The sequence below is a fragment of the Equus asinus genome, chromosome 1 (assembly GCF_041296235.1).
Source record: "Equus asinus isolate D_3611 breed Donkey chromosome 1, EquAss-T2T_v2, whole genome shotgun sequence".
Classification (NCBI taxonomy): domain Eukaryota; kingdom Metazoa; phylum Chordata; class Mammalia; order Perissodactyla; family Equidae; genus Equus; species Equus asinus.
In genome coordinates this window covers 179,023,620-179,045,452 of record NC_091790.1, presented here as the reverse complement: position 1 = coordinate 179,045,452, position 21,833 = coordinate 179,023,620, and the positions used below count along the sequence as shown (strand labels likewise).

The 21,833-nt window shown below is 37.3% G+C and overlaps 1 protein-coding gene across 4 annotated transcripts in view; it reads left to right on the top strand.

The window, feature by feature from the left end:
• The first annotated feature begins 248 nt into the window (after positions 1-248).
• The window catches only part of IQUB (IQ motif and ubiquitin domain containing), a 56,934-nt gene continuing 35,349 nt past the window's right edge, over positions 249-21,833 (top strand). The window contains exons 1-7 of one of the 4 annotated variants that reach the window (XM_044758838.2): positions 249-432; positions 1,981-2,062; positions 4,798-5,231; positions 7,517-7,651; positions 11,022-11,183; positions 11,270-11,442; positions 11,658-11,813. In XM_044758838.2, the coding sequence (XP_044614773.2) occupies positions 4,802-5,231; positions 7,517-7,651; positions 11,022-11,183; positions 11,270-11,442; positions 11,658-11,813 (1,056 nt within the window). In that variant the 5' untranslated portion in view covers positions 249-432; positions 1,981-2,062; positions 4,798-4,801. Of the gene's footprint in view, positions 433-470; positions 604-1,980; positions 2,063-4,797; positions 5,232-7,516; positions 7,652-11,021; positions 11,184-11,269; positions 11,443-11,657; positions 11,814-21,833 lie in introns of those variants that run through there. The other 3 variants (XM_070512576.1, XM_070512582.1, XM_070512579.1) reach the window with 3 other exon arrangements.

Genomic DNA, 21,833 nt, shown 5'->3' with positions numbered 1-21,833 from the left:
ACTTCATGTTTACATTTTCTCTAATCCTGAGTTTTTATATCTACAAGCACAAATTGCTGTCACTGGTTCGGAGAACCGTACCCTCTTACAACTATAAAAGGGATCTTGGAAAGCGGTTAGCGACCGATTTGCTTACAGATCTAGGTAATAAGCAGGTACAATCTGCCCCGCCCCTCGCCCCTCGCCCCTCGCCCCTTGCCCCGCCCTCGTCTGCCTAATTTCTTCGTCTCGTCCCCTCACCCCTCCCCTCAGCCGCGTTCCTTCCCGACTCGCGCACCGCCTCTTCTCGCGACAGCAATGCCCTGGCAGGTGGAGGTGGCGTAGGGCCGTTGCTAGGATATGGCTGGCAACACAGAATCCGGCGAGTGGGGACGCTGCTTCCTAGGAGCCTGAGAAACCGCTTCCACCCCAGTCGCTGCGTTTCTTGGTCAGGTAGGAGGACAGGTTTTGGCCCGATCCTTAGACCGGCCTTGAGCCGGTGACTACGGCGCCAGACTCCGAGGGCTATGTGCGGGGCGCTGATCCCCCTGCGCTCTGGGGACTGCTCGGCCGCTCCGGGATGTTCCACTTTTAAAAACCGTGCAAAGCATCGCATCTGTCTTGGTTCGTTTTTTGGCTCCTTATCTCTGATGTGGGATTTGGAAGCCGCAGTATCAAGCTAGGAGTTGTACCTCGAGGACCTCCCACTCCCGGTGCTTATCACGATAATAGAAGCAAGACCATCTCTGTGTGTAACCCAGATCTGGCATTAGCAAACTTTTAGCCATCCCTGGTGACCACCATTTTCAGTCTTTAGTAAATAGAGGACTTTCAGACCTTCCTCGCTGGTATTCTCACTCCTTCCCTCCACCGATGGTCTTTGCTGTGCCTCTTAAAAAACTTAGCAAGTCTATTTGGTAGAAGGCAAAACTGGATCCCTGCCTTACTACTTACACTAGATATCTAAAACATTCTAGATTTATCAATGAAATTATGCATTGTAAGTGAAAAGGGGACTATTTTGTATGCGATCATAATAGAGACTGCTTTTTTCTTCTTAAACAATTTTTTAAGATTAAAACTTACGTTTGGATAGATAGGACATAAAAAGAAAAAGTTACTTTCTGGAGGTATTCTGTGCGTGTACAAATATGTAGTTGTACCTGTAACATTGTACATACTGGTGTGTGCTTTTGTTGGAGGAGGTCATGCGAAGGATGTGACTGCTGTTTGACCCACGAACTGGATGGGGCAATGGGAGGCTCTTACCGCCTCCCTTGTCCTTGGAATATGGGTGCCTTCTGCTCCCCGTTCCTGTACTGGAAGCGGTTTCAAGGACAGAGCCTTGAGAGAGTACTGTGTTATTGAGACCATCTAAACTGTATAGTGCACCCAGTTAAGGCCTCTATATAAACTCAAGATTCTGGCAGGCGGTGTGGAGATCTACTGTCTTGCAGCTACGGAAGACAAGCCTCATAATAAGTCCCCTAGCTTATTACACCTGCCACCTACTAGTCTGGAGTGGTTTGCCTCTTTCTTCGGTCTCTCCTTGCCCTCCATGTAAGGGTGCTGTTTCGGATTTCACCCGGGGAACTCGAAAGGTTGTGAACCAGCAGCTTTGGTTTTTCACTTAATTGAATCATGCAGTATGTAGCCTTTAGAATTGGCTTCTTCACTTAGCGTAATTCATTTGACATTCATTGGGTGTTGTGTGTATCAGTAGTTTATTCCTTTTTATTGGTGAGTAATACTCCATTTTATGAATGTAAAAATAGTATGTGTGTCCATCCCTCAACTAAGGAACATTTGTGTTGTTTCCAGTCTTTAGTGATTAAGAATAGAGTCTTTATAAAGTTCTGTGTACAGGTTTTGTATGAATGTAGTTTTTCATGCCACTTGGGTAAAGGACACAGATTGTTGGGTCATATCATAAGTGTATGTTTAATTTTATAAGAAAACAATTATCCCAAATGCTGTACCAATTTTCATTTCCACCATCAGGGTATAAGAGCTCCACTTGTCTTCATACTCACCAGCACCTGATATTGTTGGGCAAAAAAAATTTTATTCGCTATCCTGATAGGTATGTAGTGGAGTTTCATTGTGATTTAAAGGTGCATTCTCTAATGACTAATGATATTGAGCATCTTTTCACATGCTTGTTTTCAGGGCCAGGACTAGAATGAGGCAGTTGAGGCAACCAGGTCCAGAATTTCAGGAGGCATTTATTCTCAGGCACAAGTCCAAGCGTAGAGCAGTACAGGGGCCACCTTTGCCTCCATCTAGCCCTGGCCCTGCTTGTTTGCCTTCTGTATATATTCTTTGGTGACATGTCTATTTAAATCCTTTACTCATTTTTTCCTTATTATTGAGTTTTGAGAGTTCTCTATATTCCGGATACAGGTCTTTTGTCAAATATGAGTTTTGCAAAGAAGTTATCTCCCAGTCTATGGTTTGTCTTTTTATCCTTCCAGTTGTGTTTTTTGAATAGCAGAAGTTCTTGATTTTGTTACTGTCGCTGTTTTAGAAGATGCCGTCCTGGCCATTTTGAGTGTACAGGGACCTACAAGTTAGAAACAAAAACATTACCTCAGACTCTCCAAAAAGGGCAGATGAGTATGTTGCTAGGAGTTAGGGCTGCTTTAGGACAGTCTTTTTCTAATCAGGCCATTAAGCTCTTTTATGGGATTAAAAAAGGAAAAAAAAAAAAAAAAAAAGGAAGATTTTTTTGTAGATGAGAGCCTAAAGAGGTTTCACGAACTTTTTAAAAATTGCTTTTGTTCAGTTTTTTCTCATTTTACTTTTTTTTCCTCTTTATCGTTTTGGAATTTTAAAACTTTATTTCAGTTCTTTTATTGGTTGTACTTGAAATTTAACTATGCATATTTAACAAAGTCTAGGGTTAAGAATATCATATCCCTCAATTTTGTAAACAGTCTAAGGATTTGAGAACAATTTATTCTCAGCTTTCCCTTCCCAGTTACATGTTCTTATTGTCTAATATTTCAATTTTCTACTATTATTTTGTGTTGACACTGTTTGTTTGGGTTTACCCATATGTTTGTGATTTGTTCGCCTTTCCTTCATGCACTGTAGTCTTCCAGTGGGCCCATTTTCCTCCCTTTTCAAGTGTATCCTGTAGAGCAGCTATCTTGGTGGTAACTTATTTGTAAATGTTTCTGTTTTCTTTCTTGAAAGATAATTTTGCTGGGTGCACAATTCTAGGTTGATAGTTGCCTTCTTTTAATTAGTCCATTATTGCCTTGGCTGCTATTTTTCTGATAAGAAATCTGCAGTAATTTTACTTTTCTTTCCTTTGTATTAATGTCAGCAAATCAATATGATTCAAAACAGGTGATGTGTCCTTTGTCACTGTTTGCTTTCCAGACTTTGTTTTTGTTATTCTGTAATTTAATTACTATGTATATGGCTATGAATTATTTTTTATTTATCCATTAGGTGTGTATTTATGTTGTGCTTCCTGGATCTCTGGCTCCATGTTTTTCATCAGTTTTGAAAACTTCTCAGCCATTACCTTTTAAAATATTTCCTCTCTTCCATCTTTCTGTTTTCTTCTGGGATTCCAGTTTGACTTATGCTAAATCAGAGACTGGCAGATTTTTTCTGAAAAGGGCTTCACAGGCTACATACAATCTCTGTTGCATATTCTTTGTTGTTTTTTATTTTAACAGTACATTCTTAGCTCACAGCAAACATATATGCTTAGCAAAAAATATGCTAGACTTTCTCTTTTCCGTGGCTCTTAATCTCTCATATTTTTCATATCCTTATCTCTTTGCAGCATTCTATATAAAATATTTTTATTTATCCTCCAGTTTACTAATTCTCTCTTCAACTCTAATGCTGTATTCATTGAATTCAACAAGTATATATTTTTATTCCAGATATTTCTCTTTTTTTTTGAAATTTGTCTTCTAGTAGCCAGAGAACTTCACTCACTAAGGTTAATTTTTTTTCTCCATAAGGATTTGTACTTAGAGTGGAAGTCCCAAACACATCTTTCCCACCTCACTACTGTTCCAAGTTTTAATCTTCCCCCTGCTGTTGCCGCAGAAATCAACATTGAGGCCACTTCCTCAATCTCTGCTTCCTGGCTGCCAGCTTCTATAGGTGGGCTCCCTGCTCTCCTGGGTCCTCAGTGCTCTGATCCAGCTCCTGCCTCTGCAGCTTGGCTCTGGACTGCCCTGGCCCATGCTCCTGGATGCTATCATGCTGGCTCCCAAGCCAAGGCTCTTAGTTGCTGTAGCTCAGGCCATGGTCAGCTCCAAGATCAGCCCACATTTGTTTGTTGATCTGTTTGCTTTGTGGGGCAGAGGTCACTGGAGACCTCTGCCACAATTTGTGAGAGCAAAGCTACTACAAAGAGTGTGTCCTATCCAGGAGATAGTTGCTGTAGAGCTGGAAACTTCCTTGGAGCTTCTACTCAGTTGTAATGCTAGAAGCATAAATGTTAGTTTTGTATTTAGAAAAAAAGTTATTCAAAAAGCCCTTCTTTCACAAGGCATTGTTCATTGAATAAGGAGAAGATGACAATATATTTTAAAATATTTTTCACAGAAGATTTCTCAAGTTTGTTGTGTTTTGGGGTTCTCTTTTTGGTACACATTTTTACTTTCTGTGGTGTTTTTATTAAAAACTCACCAATGTTTTACATGATGCCATTACTAAGATAATATTTAAAAAAAATAATGAGCAACATTGTAGTATATTATGAGGATAACTGTAACCAGTAATGAATTTGATATTTGGTGTAGAAATTTTTGTTTGTAGTAAATGTGTTTATTTTTTTCAATTCAGGAAAATGTCTGATCAGGAGGAAGAATTTAATGCTCAGAATGTTGTTGATGCGTCAGAAGAAAGTAAAGATGCTTTTGAGTCTATCAATATTCCAGGTTCCTCAGAAGAGCTTCCAGAGTCAGAGCAAACTGAAGACAATGACTCTGAATTAGAACAGTCTGGTGGGAGCCATGGACCACATGTTGAGGAGGAGACTGACCAGAGGGCCTTAAGCCTGGAACCAATCGCTGATGCACAGGCCTCGGAAGAGGTTATGTCACACGAATATGTTTTGTCTTCTCCGGGTCATCATGAAGAGCCCTATCTAACTCATTCTGATACTGCAGTGCAGTCAGCCGAACAATATATAAATGATGGTTCCCTGACATTTCTGGATAAAATAAAGGCTATAAAGGAATCTCTGAAAGAATCTGCGAAAGATTCTTTTGCAACAGGTATTACCTAGGGAAGATAGGATATTTCTTTTCCTCGTTTTGAAGAATGGGTACTTTTTCTTGTTTGCTTTTATTTGAAGATTTATTTTACATTCGTTATTACTTTCCCTTATCCCCCAAACTTCTGTAGTGACACCACTTGAATGTCTTAATTATGAAGCGTCTCTATTTTGCAATATCTCCTCTCCCTAAATAAATGAATATCGTTAAATTTTAAATTGATATTTATCTGTTTTTCCCAAATAAAGTAGCTTTTAAAATGTTTAGGGACCTTGGAAAATGGTGGACAAATTCTTGAGTATAATTGTAATTCTTTTGCGTGCCACTTTGGAATTCATTGTACATAGCAAGAGTGGAATGGGAACTTGACTCCAGATTTTCAAGTTTCATATCCAGTGCTCATTCCATATATCTTGTTGCTTTTACATATTTCCGTATTTCTGCTTAGTGGTAACCTTATATTTAGCTTCAGAAAGATCATTGTTGTCTTTCATTATTGGGTAATTTTAAAGACGTAATGTTGACGGCATGTAGGGGTTATCACTTCATTGTTGGTAACAAAACAGAGGGGGAGCAGCAATAAGGTGGTTACACAGAGAGCCATTCTACTTGCGTGGTTAACAGACTGCTCCCTCTCCCCCTTGTCCATCAGTTTTGAGAGATTTTCCATCTGTAGAGTACAGAAGACGAGCCACCATTTAACAATAATAGCAGCTTAGTTTGGCTCATAAACTGTAGCTTTTGAATCCAGCGGGGTAGTTTATCCTGGTGTGGTGTGTCCACACAAGTAAAGAATGAAAAGGAGGAAGGAAAAGAAATAATCAAGCCAAGTTATACCCAACTGAAGCTGTTATCGTTCTATTTCACTGTAAATTTGGGCTCTATTTTTTGATATTTCTGTGATTCCCTGTTACTGTAGCTTATAAGAAACACATGGTGATTAAAAATAGTTGTCTTGGTCCTATACTTCCTGAGGCTCAGAAATTCCTTAATGCACCTCACCTTCCCAAAGCTCAGGAAGTCACTCCTATGAAAATTTTACAATGTATTGATTATAGAATTTTGAATCCATAAAATAATTGAAGTAGCCTTCGATAATTTAACATCTGTGAAAGTGTTCTCTTTGTTGACAGAGAACTGTGAAAACATGTTTTAATAAGCTCAAAGAACCTTAGCATCAACAGTGCCTAGTTAAATTTCATCATGGGATTATTGATAAATGTCTCGTTTAGCTTTATGAAAACTGTCATGTCAGGCATGTAGAAATATACAAAACTTTTTTAGCCTATAGTGTGCACTCTACATCCATCTTACTTTGTATAGTTTCTCCATTAAAATTTAAAATCTGTAGCTGTAAAAGAAAAAAGTTTACCCCCTAATAATTAGTTTTTAAATCCTACATTTCCTTCATATAATTTGTGAACAAATAATCATTTTATAATAACAGTTTTTCTTTATTTTTAATGTTTTAAGGGTCTTGATTTCCTATTTTGTATAGTGGAGAGTGAGCCACATCATGTCCATTTTTGTGAAAAGTAGATTTTTAGGTAGTTATTCATGATATTTGTAATAAACAGTGATTTTCTGTTTTGCATTTTGGCAACTATAGACATGAATCAATTATAGGAAGAAGCATGGACTTAGGTATCTTTTGTAGTTGCAGGCTCAAAGAAAATTTTCTTTGAAAATTTCTCTATTAGTTTTTCTTAACTTTATGGATACGCACTGATTTACTGATGCGTGATGTCAATATGTAATCAAAGCATGCACATATCTAGGTTCAGGGACACCCTCTAGGTCTCAGGGTCTCCCTTTCCAATACTCACTACACAAAAATGCTTGGTTTTCTGAGATGTTTCCTATGTTTATATCTGAGTAATATATACCAGATATTGGGAATATTTAAGAGCAGTCTAGTTTTATTTCCTAATTCTTGTAATATTCTGAGTGAAGAGTAAACCCGAACATGCACTGATCCTCAGAGCAGGGAATGGAAGAGAGATCTGAACTTTGAGCTGGAGTTTGGGGAGCAAGTGTTGACTGTTGATGCTAATTCTTGAGATTCTGAACTGATTTTCAAAGTGAAAGGTTGCAGTTGAATGTTGGTCACTTCTCATAGAAAATGAAAGTAACTCTTGTCATGGAGGTGCAGTAGGGGAACATGGCAGAAGCAACCTGTATTCTGTGTGATTAAAAGTTGTCCTATAATTCTCTATCTGCTTGTGGACTGGGTTGCTGACCCTTGCTTTTGACTATGATCCTTTCTTTTCTCTTTTTATCTACAGTAAAAGTTGTACTTCTTCCTGTGTGCCAGGAGATTATAATGCCTTTTAAAATTGACACCATTTTTAAATACCTCAAAGATCATTTTTCATCCCTATTAAGTGTCCCACCTGATGTACTGCAGATACAGTGTTCAGGTAAGCTCAGGTATCGAGACTTCTTTGGTTGTGACATGTAAATAATCAAGATTTTTGATTTGTTAAACTAAATATCTTGATATTTACTATTTGAACATTATATTGTAGTTTTACATGTGTCCATTGAACACATTTTTATTGAGGACATCCTTTGTTCTGAATACATTACTAAGAACTGAAGATATAAAAAAACATGAAACAGGGCTGTCCCCAGTGGCCTAATGGTTAAGTTCAGTGCATTCCACTTTGGTGGCCTTGGTTTGGGTCCTGGGCACGGACCTGCACCACTCGTCTCTCAGTGGCCATGCTGTGGTGGCAACTCACATACAAAAAGAAGAATACTCGCAGTGGATGTTAGCTTAGGGCAAAACTTCCTCAGAGAAAAAAAAAAAAAACCAAACATGAAAAAAATCCCTGTTCTCAAGTTATTTACAGACTAGTAAGGAAGAAGGTGCATGCACACATTCCTACATTATGTGGAACTGTACCACGTAATGTGTAAATGTTGTAATGGAGATATGTACAAAAAGCTGTGAGAACAGGGAGAAAGGAAACTGGGAGATTCTAGAAAGCTTCGTTTAATAAAAGTCATAATACTTGTGCTAAGCGCCAATGAGGTGAGAAAACCTGGGACTTTTGGGAAGAGGTAAGAAGTTTAGAGTGGCTGGAAATAGATTATATATATGGGAAATGGGAGGAAATGAGATTGAAAAAATAGATGATGTATGAGCATCTATAGAATACGAAGAGGACTGAAGGTGGTTCATCTATCAGTGTTCTATGTATTAAGGTCAATTCACATCCCCATGATAGTCAAGTTTATTTATCTTTTGTGGGCAATATTGTGCAGCCCTCTTTATATTAGTCGTGTGTCATGGAGGATGTAGTCTGTAACTGTGATAGAGTTAACTGGAATAACACAGCTAAATGAATGTTTCTATAGAATATGTCTGCACAGATCCTAATATTTTAGTATAAGAAGTTTTGGTATTAACTTACAAAGATGATACAAAAAGTTTCCAGGGAAATAAGAACATTTTTTGTGGGAAAATCGTAAGTGTTAAAAAGGAGTAAGCCATACCTATCAAGTTCCTCCTCCTTGCCAAATCAGAGAAAAACAACCAGTTTAATTTCAAAATTATTTTTAGAAAGCTATTGTAGTGAATGTGCTCTAATAGTAAGATGCTCATGTATTCAAACAACTAATTTAAAAAGCTTCATTGAGGAAACAAAGCTAAAATTTAAATAATTATTGGTAATGATAATGATGATGATGAGCACAGTTAATTTATTGAGCACTTACTATGTGCTACTCATTCTACAGAATGTTCTGCCTACATTATCACAATCCACACAACAAGCCTTTGAGGTAGGTATTACTATTATTAACTTTTTTTTGAGAGAAGGAAACCAAACTTTGGGGAACTTGTGCAAATTCACAGGTAATAAGTGACAGAATCTGAACTTAAATATAGGTATGAGTCAAAAAAGGGAATTTGAAACTGCTTGGCATTAACTATAAGGTGAAATTCAAAACCAGAGAAGAGAGATCTCTTTGAGACTGGAGTAGCTGGTACCCAAGAATCTCTCTGTTCTTTGCACTTCATGACCTTTCTTTATGTGTAAGTACCAGGCATCACTACTGGGTAACAGACTTATGTCAGTAGGAATAATCAAAGAGCTTGATTCTATGTCAATACCCTTTAAGGTAGGTGCTTTCTTCTAGTACTAGAACTAGAGTCGAAGTTTGGTGGGACTAAGCCTACTATAGAAACAAGTAGAGGAATGGTGAGGGCTCTGGGAATCTGTATTAGGTTCATATGGCTGATGTAACAATTAACCATAAACTTAGTGTAAATCAACACATTGTTTCTCTTACAGTTCTGGAGGCCAGAAATCCTAAATCAGTTTCACTCAGATAAAGTCAAGGGTTAAGCAGGGCTATTCTATCCCTAGAAGTTCTGGGGAGAATCTCCTTCCTTGTCTTTTCCAGCTTCTAGAGTTGCATTCCTTGCATTCATTGACTCATAGTCCCTTCCTCCAACTTCAAAGCCAGCAACACTGCATCTTCAGATCTCTGCTTCTGTTATATCATCTTCTCCTCTGTAATCAAATCTCCCTCTTCCTTCCTGTTGTAAGGGTACTTGTGAATACATTTAGGGCCCGCCCAGATAATCTCTCCATCTCAAAATCCTTAATTTAATAAAATCCACAGTCAAACTTTTGCCATATAAGGTAACATTTATAGGTTCTGGCATTAAATTCATGTGCTCCAATTTGGCAAACTGGGGTTCACAGGTTCAGATCCTGAGCACGGACCTAGCACCACTGGTCAAGCCATGCTGTGGCAGCATACCACATAAAATAGAGGAAGATTGGCACAGATGTTAGCTCAGTGACAATCTTCATCAAGCAGAAAGAGAGGATTGGCAACAGATGTTAGCTCAGGGCCAATCCTTCTCAAAAAAAAATAAAAAAGAAAGAGAAGAAAAATTGAAATGCAAAGATCTTTGAATGTGCTTTCTTCGACATAGCTAAAATAGACTAATGGTATCTGATACATTTCCAAGAATGAGTATAACAAAAGCTTTGCTATGTTGAGATTTCTGATTGTAATTTAGGAACACCATAGATTCGGAGATTGATACAGATTCTATCAATAAAGTTTCTGTGACACAAAACAGCACTGAATAACATTATACATATTTTTGTCCACCTTAAAATAGAGAAAATTACAGTCAATTTATAGAATATACCAATGAGAGGGAGGGTTGAAGTTGAATCAATACAACATAAAAATAAAGTGATGTACACTTTTTCCAGCACAAAACTGAGGCTAAACTCTGTCTTGGCATGAATTAATTTATATGAATTTTTGAGTATAGAAACAAAAAGGGAGAGATTCTTTGGAATTCTGAGTTTATACTTTTCTGCACTGGACAGAAGTTGGGTATTAAATAATCAGTTTCCTTGATATGGATATGCCTTGTTCTTACATATAACACATTGTTATTTTCTAGAGAGTCAATGTTTAGAATATGATTTTGCTCATATTATAGAATATGATTTTTTATTTTTAAATGTTTGTAGAGTTGCATGGTTAACACATATTTGTATTTCTAGTGAGTTGAGAATTGTACCTTTCCTTTGCTTATAATGCTGAATTCTTGCTCAGGAGTACCACCTCAACTTTTCCCACTGTGGAGTTTTCTGTACTAACAAAACAGCTAGAGGTGGACACCATCATACTCTATTTGGTAATTAAACAATATGTGTTCATATAGGTACCTTTAATGTTTTCCATCCCCTTAAAATGAGTACATATATTCATTTCTTTGTCATAACACTTATAATTTCATCTCACTTTTAGGAATGATTCTTAAAAATAATGAGACTCTACTACAATATGGAGTTAAGGCACAGGATATTGTACAAGTGGAAATCTTTTCTACACATCCAGATCAATATCCAATCAAAAGAATAGACGGATTACATGATGTCTCTCAAATCATAACTGTCACAGTACAAACAGGTTAGTTATTTGATGTCTTTCAGATAAAGTATTTTAGAGTCCCTTTGTAGTTGAACTTTAATTCAATCTTGGTTTTATCTTCTCAGGCGTTGATAAGTTTCAAGAGGTAGCCGTTGAGATTATAAAATCTGACTTTCACAAACCATTTCTTGGTGGATTCAGGCATAAAATAACAGGAATAGAATATCACAATGCTGGAACACAAACTGTACCTAGAAAGATTGCTGGAAAACACAGTGTATTTTGTAGGGATACTCAGGTAATATTTTAATTTTTCTGTGTAGCTTTTTGCAGCCACAGAATCAACAAATGTTGTACTATATACTTCTGTACAATTAATCTTCCAAGGAATTATATGACAATTAAATTAATTAGCTTAAGAAAATTAACTTAAATATGTAGGAAAATACACTCTTTACTCACTTATATGTGTCTATATTGGACATTTATTTAGATTTTTGTTTCTTATTTTAGACAGTTTTTCAGAGAAAAAAGCTCCAACAAACTGCAAATACCACATCTACACAGATGACTAAAATTGGTGTGTATGTATCAAATATGACTGATAAACTGGTGACACCAGGAAAGTATTTTTCAGCAGAAGAATACCATGCTCAAAGATTAAAGGCGGTAAGATAACTTTTATTATGGGTGAATACTAAAAATTAAATATATGAGCCAATTGTTCTATGTGTGTCTGTGCATGTTTCCTTAAGCCGTACTAGGTTGTAAAAGAATTCATATGAGTGTTGTGAAAGAAACAATTGTTCATAACACTTGTTAAAGGTGGTAAGGCAGACTTTATTCAAAACGAGCTGCTACAAGGGAGTCTTATAGTAACGGAGAGGGATTGGGCTCAACTCGGAACACAACAAGGAAGAGTGGGAGTTTATAGCCAAGGAGCAGGGTGAGGATCAGTAGATGGAAAATTACTCAGAAAACATCAGGAGTAACGGTGGTTCTGGTTAAAACAACCTAACAGGATTTTTGCTGAAGGCAGGCCAGAGTGACTAGGCATCATCGGGGGGATAGTGAAAGATGAGGAACTCGATCAAATATCGAGGGTGATCAGATATCAAGTGTTGGGATTCTGGTTCAACTGACTTAGCAGGATTCTTGCTAAAATTGGATAATACAGAGATGAACACAGAAGCCCAAAAGTCGAGGCCTAATGAAAAAACACCTCAGAGGAGCCTGATTAGAGTTTGGTCAAGGAGAGAATCTTTGTCAGTGTGAGTCTTGTTTCATTGGTAGTATAAGCAGTCTTTGTCTCCAATCTCCCCCCAGTATAAGGAACCAGAATCCTAAATGCTCCCAATCCTTCCCTTTCCCTTAGGAAATCCCAGGGGCTTTGTATGTTACCTTTGGCCATTATTAGCTTTGTCCTCTCTGTCCCTTGGCCCCACTACCTCAATCTGTGCCCTTAATCCTTGTGACAGTTTAGTCACCTAGGGAGCTTTCCAAACTAATTAAAACCAAAAGGATGTTAAAGTCTATTTTCTCTGATGTTAACATAGCCATTCCAACTCTTTTATGTTGTTGTTTGCATAGTCTTTTTTCAACCTTTTATTTTCAACCTATTGGAATCTTTGAATCTGGAGTATAGCTCTTGTAGATGGCATCTTGTAGATGGATCTTATCTTTTGATCCAGTCTGAGAATCTTTGCCTTTTGATTGTAATGTTTAATACATTTATGTTTAATATAATTATTTATAACGTTGAATTATATCAGCCATTTTGCTATTTGCTTTCTATATATTGTCTCTCTTGTCCCTCTGTTCTTCCTTTACTACATTTTTTTATGTTAAATAGATATTTTCTAGTGTACCATTTGAATTATTTTGTTGTTTTTTCAATTTAAAACCTGTGTTTTCAGTACAATGTATACTTTTTTCTTAAAGTGTACAATTCAATGATTTTTACTATATAAACAGTCATGTAACCATTACCACAATCAATTTTGTGGGAGAACACATTCTCATAATCCCAGAAAGAAATCTTGCACCCAATAGCAATCACTCCCTTTCCCCTCCAATCCTTCCTGCCTAGGCAACTACTAATCTACTTTCTGCCTCTATTGATTTGCCTATTCTAGATATTTCATATAGATGGAATCATACAATATGTAGTCTTTTGTGACTGGCTTCTCTTACTTATCATATTGTTTTCAAGGCTCATCCATGTTGTAACATATATCAGTACTTCATTCCTTTTATTGAAGAATAATATTCCATTGTATATACCCAATTATAGATACTTATTGTATATAGGCCAATGTATATACCACATTTTGTTTGTCCATTTGTTGGTTGGTGGACATTTGGGCTATTTCCACTCATTGGCTATTAAGAATAAGGCTGATGGAAACATGTGTGTACAAATTTTTGTGTGGACATATGTTTTCATTTCTCTCGGGTATGTGCCCAGGAGTGTAATTGCTGGATCATATAATAAGTCTATGTTTAACCTTTTTGGGGAACTGCCAGACTGTTTTCCAAAGCAGCTGTACTATTTTATGTCCCACCATCAGAGTATGAGGATTCTCGTTTTTGCACATCCTCATCAACACTTGTTATTGTCTGCCTTTTTGATTATAGTCATCCTAATGAGTGTGAAGTGGTATGTCATTGTGGTCTTTATTTGCATACCCTGATGGCTAAAGACATTGAATATCTTTTCATGTGCTTATCAGCAACTTGTATATATTGTCTTAGGAGAAATGTATATTCAGATCCTTTGCACATTTTTAATTGGGTTGTCTTTTTTATTATTGCTTTATTGTTTTTTAAAATTATTTTTTAGTTATTTCTTAAGTGGTTGCTCTAAGTGTAATCTGGGGATTACAATATACTTCTCAATTTATAACAATATACTTCACATTAATACTAAGTGGAATCCACTAATACTAAGTGGAATTAATACTAAGTGAATATTGAAACCTTGCTCCAATAGAACTCCAATTTCATCCCTTCTCTTTTGTGCTATCACTGTCATACAAATTTCTACTTTCTTTGTATGTTCTAAACCCTACAATTCCTTTTATAATTATTGTTTTACGCAATTTTCTTTTAAATAAGCATAGAAAGAGGAAAATATATTTATACAGTCTTTTATATTTACCTAAATAATTACCTTTTCTGGTGCTGTCTATTTCTTCATTTGGATTAAAATTAACATCTCGTGTCATTTGCTTTCAATCTGAAGAACTCTGTTTAATATTTCTTGCGATATGTTTGTTTGCTTGATGGTGTCCTGAAGGTCTCTGAGTTTCTGTTCATTTACCTTCCTTTTTTCTCTTCTTCAGAATGGATAATTTCTTATGATCTATCATCATGTTCATTATTCTTTCTTTTGCCAGTTCAGATCTGCTGCTGAGCCTGTCTAGTGAATTTTCATTCCAGTTTTCGTACTATTAAACCCCCAAATTTCCATTTCTTTCTTTTTTTAATAATTTCTTTATTGATATTCTCTATTAGATGAATCCTTGTCATCTTACTTTCTTTTAACTCTTACACACTGTTTCCTTTAGTTCTTTGAACATGTTTATAAAAGCTTCTTTGAAGTCTTCATTGAGTAAGTCCAACATCTGAGACCCCTCAGAGGCAGTTTCTATTGACTGTTTATTTTTATCCTAAATTGGTCATACTGTCTTCTTTCTTCGCATGGCTTATAATTTGTTGTTGTTGAAAACTGGATATCTTAGGTAATATATTGTATCATCTCTTTATCCTGTCCCTTGTAACAACTCTTTATTCTGTCCCTGTTCACTCCAAGGATCAGTGTTATATCTGTTTTATGTTTGTTTATTTGTTTAGTGACTTGCCTGGATTAATTAATTAGAGTAGTGGTTCTCAACTGGGAGTGATTTTGCCCCCCAGGGAACATTTGCATTGTCTGGAGACATTTTGACTTGAGGAGGGGTGTGCTACTGTCATCTAGTGGGTAGAGGATGGAGATGCTTCCAAACGTGCTATAATGCATACGAACCTGCACCCCCACCACGACAAAGAATTATCTGGTTCAAAATATCAATAGTGCTGTTGCTGAGAAACCCTGCTTTAGAGTCTGCATATATCACAGTATGCAGCCACCGATGTCTCTGCTCATTTGTTGTTGTTGTTTTCTTCTGTAAGTCTGGCCTCCTAAGCATTGCCCCTAGTTTAGCATAGCTTAATGGTTCAGAGGTCAAAATTCTTTGAGCTAGTAAAGCTTCCACTCTTTGCCAACGGACTCATGTGTGGACTGGAAGATACATTAGAATTTCATGCAAGTTCAGTTTATGTTTGTCCTGATTTTTACTTTCTGCTGGACTTTTTTCTTGCATTTCTTCTGTACAAGGCCTCACATTCAGCCTGGGACATATAGATAGGCAGGGCCTTCTCCACTCTCTGTTGAGTATGTATACATCCTTGTACATGTGCTCAGCTTTCAAACTACCAGGGATATTTCACAAGTTGTCTTACCACTGTGGCTATCTCATTTTCCTGATCTTCCTGATTAATTTCTGGCTAGTCTGCCAGTCTGTTCCTTGCTCCAGAACACAACCTCAGGCTATCTGAGCTGCTGACCTTCTCTTTTTGTCATTGAGACTACTACTGTTTGTGACATTGCTCAGGGGTATGGACTTTTTCCTTGCTTTGCTCCAAATCACTTCAGCCCCCTGAAAGTGGATATAGGTGAACCTGGGGGAAAGAGAAGATGAGAGCAGCTGTAAGTTGAAATGTCACAGGCTTCCTCTGTTCCTACTTGAGGTTTAGTAATTTTTCATCAATAAGCACTTCTTTATTTGATGTATGCCTTGGTCAATTTCCAGAGTCCTGAAATGATTATTTTTTAAAATAATTTTGTCCAGTTTTATCATTTCTTTTTGGAGAGAGCATTTGCTGAGTCCTTCATTCCTCCATTCTGTAAGACCTGCCCCCAGGCCCATCTAGAATCTTTAGTGACTTATTTTACATGACAGAATTTTCATGATTGAAAGAAAATATATTTTAAATATACATAAAATATGCTTTAAGTATATTTTAAAATATTAACCCCCTCTTGGATCCTTATCAGAAATGCATATGCGCACACACATGTGCACGCACAAACACAAGTTCCTGAAATATTTGCAATCTGTAATTATTTATATATATGGTCCAATCACTGTTATCTTCTTGTATATTTTCCTAAAGGAGCTTGGCTGACGTCTGAACTTGCATAGAATTGGGCCTGTAGGCCACCTATAGGCAAGGTGGGTGCTCTTAATTTGAGGTCTGCCTTGTCCATTTGCTGTGTGGTCTTTGGAGAGTGTCAGACACTGCAGCTGCTGCCAGCTTTAGGGTTCTGGTGAAGGGAGGCTGGAGTGAGCGCTCCCTGGCAGTGCCATTGGGAGAGCTGGGAGGCCTGAGAACACAGAGGCTTCCTTCCATGCCCCAGCTCATGTGTCACCAGATCACTAGCATAAGAACTACCATACTTTTCGCCACTTGCAAGTTCACTCTCAAGGGCACTGAGTTTGACCTGAATGTGTATTGAGGAACCTACCTCCGTGAGAAAGCAAAGAAGTTACACCCCCTTCTACAGGACCCATTAACTGCAAGGAGGGAGACCAACCAGGACAATTTGCCTGGCTTTTATTAAGGATGAAGTTGAAACAGAATTTTGATAAGAAGTAATACTCTAGGGGCTGGCCCTGTGGCATAGTGGTTAAAATTCCACATGTCCCTCTTTGGCTGCCTGGGTACGCAGGTTCGGATCCAGGGCATAGACCTACACCACTCGTCAGCCATGTTGAGTTGGCAGCCCACATGCAAAATGGAGCAAGATTGGCAACAGATGTTAGTTCAGGACAAATCTTCCTCACCAAGAAAAAAGCGTAATACTCTCATACATTATCATATTGGCATATTTCCTTTCAGTCATTTTCCACATGTATAAGACACAATGGAGAGCACACTGTGTATCAAATTATGTATCTTGAATTCTTTATCCAGTAGTTTCTGGACGAGGTTAATAAGTTTAAAGAATAGTTAGTTTCTTCTTAGTGCTCTGAATTGATCAATTGAATTGCATACTTTTAATATTAGGCATTTGAAAGTGGAAAAGAAGTTGACTTATTAGGTTTTGTGAAGAAAGTAGTACTGACTAGCTATCCCCATTCTCCACCGCTGAGTCTTCCTGCCTGCTTCAGATTTGGTGTTAGTGGTCCTCCTGGATTGTGACTCAGCCTTGCTGGGTCCCTAGCTCAGGGCATCATTTGAACAGAAGCAGCCTTTGATGGGGTCCAGGACTCAAACATTTTACGCTAGTGTAGCTCAAGTACAATTACATGACTAGGTAAGACATTTGTGCCAGAATGTAAGTCAATGCAATGCTTTTTTCTCTGAAAATGTCTTGCTGTGAGAAAAAAACTTAGCGAAATTAAACAGTGTGTTTGATTTATATTCTGGTGCAGGGTTCTTGAGGACAGTAGTATCCTGGTAACAAGGTCAGAAGCAGTTTGTGGGCCAGCCGTAGAATCGTGGACCACAGTTTGAGTAGCACTATGAGAATTTTAGGTAGGTTCCCCCCATCTCTGATTGTCCACCCAGTGCTGAAGGCCGATAAATCAGAAGAGAATGCTCATCGCTCTTTCATTTCTTTTTGAGACTCAGGAGAGAGAACATCTAATTATTAGGGCCAAAGTTTGACTAATATTAAAAATACTAAAATTCCTTTATTAAATTCTTACTGGCAACTCAGAATTGTCCAATACAGCATAAATTTTAAACAAAAACTTCTTTAATAACTAACCCTAAATATAGTCAATATGATATTTTACTTCTATTTTTCCAAACGGCATTGATCATAAAAAATATTTTGTAGAAAGTTCCTCACTCGGTTTTTTCTTTTTCTTACTTTCTGTTGAGAGATAATCGTACATAGAACTTTAAAGAAATTTTTTGGATACTTAACATTATATCTCAAGCATTTATCTACCATTTCTTGTTTATTAGAAATATTTTAATGGCTGTATATTATTCCACAGTGTAAGACCATAATTTAACCACCCTCTTTTGTTGGACCTATAGCCATGTTTTTATCAAAATCTTATTAGAATATAAGTTGTGTGCACTTAAAAAATTCTTCGAGGAAGAAGAATACAATAAATAAAATATTTAGAGAAGATATTAGAAATTAAATTACTAGGACAAAAATGATGACTTTTTTAAGTCTTAAGATATTACAAAAGTATTTTTCAGAAAAATTATACTGAATTATACACCCATAAACCATTTATAAGATTCCATTCCACTCTGACTTCAACAGTAGTACTTATTATTTTTTAAATTTTTTATCTAATAGATGTTGCATATATTTTGATATTTTCTCTCAACCTATCTTTTATACTTTCACCTTGTTTATGGTATCTTTCATTGTAGTCAAATTTATTAACATTCCACTTTTTGATTTTTGCATTTTACACATTGTTATAGAAGGCTATATACCCCGCAGTCATAAATATAACTTTTTTTTATAGTTTTTATGTGTTTAGGACTTTATCTGGATTTTTTAATGATATGAAAAAGAGTTATAATTTTATATTTTTTTGCAAATATAATGCCAATCTCTCAATACCATGAATATCCATGTATGTTCCCTCCACATTTAGTGTGCTAAGTTTTCATTTATATGTGCATCTGTTTCTGATTTCGTCATTCTCTCAGTAATGTATATGTCTCTTTCTCTGTCAGTAATATATTGTTTTAATTACTACTAGTTTATAGTGTATTTTGAGACCTGGAACATTGAGTTCTACCTCATTGTTCTTCCTTTTCCAGACTGTCTTAGCTGTTAATGTACATTTTTTTTTCACGATTGTCTTTTTAAAGATTGACACCGGAGCTAACGTGTGTTGCCAATCTTCTCTTTTTTCTTCTTCTTCTCCCCAAGGCCCCCCAGAACATAGTTGTATATTCTAGTTGTAGGTCCTTCTGGCTGTGCCGTGTGGGACGCTGCCTCAGCATGGCCTGATGAGCAGTGCCATGTCCACGCCCAGGATCTGAACCAGCGAAACCTGGGCAGCTGAAGTGGAGCTCGTGAATTTAGCCATTCGGCCCCTGGGCCGGCCCCCACATGATTTCTTTAGAGTCAGGTTTCAATTTTCATGAAAAATTGAAAATTTTGATCAGAAATACATTGATCAGCTAGGGAAAAATTGACACCTTTCCTCCATTAAATATTGGGATTTCAATTAAACACGACAAATGAAGTACATGCATTTTATCTCTCCTAGCATTATTTTGCTGTGGATAAAAAAAAGACGTGAAAGCAGTGATTTTATCTGTTGAGCAAGAAGAAACCTGGAGCTAGACTGGCCCAATCAGCCTAAGACCTTGAGAGGCAAACTTATAATTCAACGGAGTCAAGTCTGTTGACTCGTTGCACTGAAGGAGACTGCACACGAGGAGAAACACAGGGCTAACTTTGTAGCTATTACTGCCTGTTATTCTAGGCTGAAGTGAAGAATTTTTACTATTTCAATCCAAACTAATTTTCACCAAACAAAAGAAAAGATAGAGTTTTTAGAGACTTTTGGGGAAGAGTGAAGTTTTGCTGAAATTTAAGTGAAGCAGCGTCTTGATCATCTTAGTCCAAAGCAAGGCTGTGTGTAGATGGGTCGACATCAGGTCTGGACTGAGAAGTGGAGAGGAGTCCTGTCTGTTCCTTTGGGAACAAAATTAGGAGAGATGTGGAGTGTTGTTGCTTCTCTGAAGTTCAGCATGATTGTAAATCAAGGCTGCTTCTCTCTGTCAAACTGACGTAGACCTCCAGGCAAGAGTGGGATGTTTCATTCTTAGTGACCTAATTTCAAACAGCAGTTTCTGATGGATTATGATTTTGGAGGCCAGAGTTTCTCAGTGAGTAAGAAAATAGTAGTCACTCAAAGAAGGGGGTTGTGACATTTTATAGCTGCGTAGGGTCCTTGGGAGAAGTATTATTTCCTGTTAACTTTGTAGCTCACTTTATTAGTACCTGTTATTCCAGCTGGAAGGATTTTTATTTCCTCCTTCCAAACTAATTTTTACTTTCTCACTGTACAGGACTTGGATGGTGGCCCTGTGATGTCATCAGGAACCTGAACTCCTTTTACCTTTCTGCTCCATTAATCTTATCATGAACTTGTTACCATATGATGATAAAATGGTTAATTAACCTTTCGCATGTCTGCATTCTCTGCAGAAAGAAGGGAGAAGTCATGGGAGCTTGTCCCATGTATGCTACCTTCAAGAGTTTTATCTGAAAGCCCCATCCAGTGACTTCCACTTATATCTCATTGGCCTGAACTATGTCACGTGACTATCCCTGCTGCGAATGTGTGATGAAAACATTTTGGTTTTTTTTTGTGAGGAAGTTTGGCCCTGAGCTAACATCTGTGCCAATCTTCCTCTATTTTATGTGGTATGCTGCCACAGCATGGCTTGATGAGTGGTGCTAGGTGTGTGCCTGGGATCCGAACCTGTGAACTCTGGCTGCCAAAGCAGAGCATGTGAACTTAACCACTACACCACTGGGCCAGCCCCTATAAACACATTTTTAAAGTTTCATGTTGTTGCTCCTAACTACAATTGAGATTTTCTTAGTAAGGACGTAGGGGAGAATGTATATTAGGTGGGGAAATGGAAGTCTTTACAACACTTTCCAAACTCCAATAAAATGGTATTAAAGGAATAAAAAAACTATAAACATACAACAACAAAGAATGCATAAGAAGAGACAAGAGAAAATGTCAGTAGATTTTTTTAAAGTTGTAAAGCAGATGGAGAAGTGTTAACATGACTTACTTGAGCAGAGGAGGTGAAACTCTAAATGCCTGCCAAGGGGGAGGGCATCAAGAACCAAACTGATCTGCCCCATAGAATCTTGGAGAGTGAATTGGAGGTTCTGTGGGAGATGCAAGTGAAATGTGAGGGATAGACAGAGGGATTGGTTAAAAGCCAATATAAGGAGTAAATTTCCATTTAATAAGCTCTTTTATCTTCACTGATTCCTTCCTACTTGCATTTGTTTATTTTATTCGTGAGCACCTTGAGTTCAATGCTTAGTACGTATTTTAATCTTTCTTGTTTTAAGTAAGATTATATTATGTGTAACTACTGATGTTTTTGTATTCATTCCTGCCATCTCATTTTATTTTTTATTTATTGTTCGTTCTTGTTTTTTTTATTCTTTTGCTAAACTTTTTGTTAGTTTGACTGAACTTTTCATTTTTTTGTTCTTTCATAGTTCAGAAGTATGTACTTTATTTCTATTTTTCTAGTGGTGACTCATAAAAATTTTTAATGCACCTAAATTTTTGTGTGTGTGTATAAGGAAAATTGGCCCTGAACTAACATCCGTTGCCAATCTTCCTCTGTTTGCGTGGGGAAGATTGTCACTGAGCTAACATCTGTTCCAGTCTTCCTCTATTTTCTATGTGGGATGCTGCCACAGCATGGCTGGATGAGCGGTGTGTAGGTCTGCGCCCAGGATCTGAACCCACAAACCCCAGGCCACCGAAGTGGAGAGTGTGAACTTAACCACTAGGCCACCTGGCCAGCTCCCTAAATTTTTTATGCCAAATGCATATTTAATCAGGCTCTATATCTTTTCCAGGAACAAGCCAAGGACCTTAGCAGGCTTTT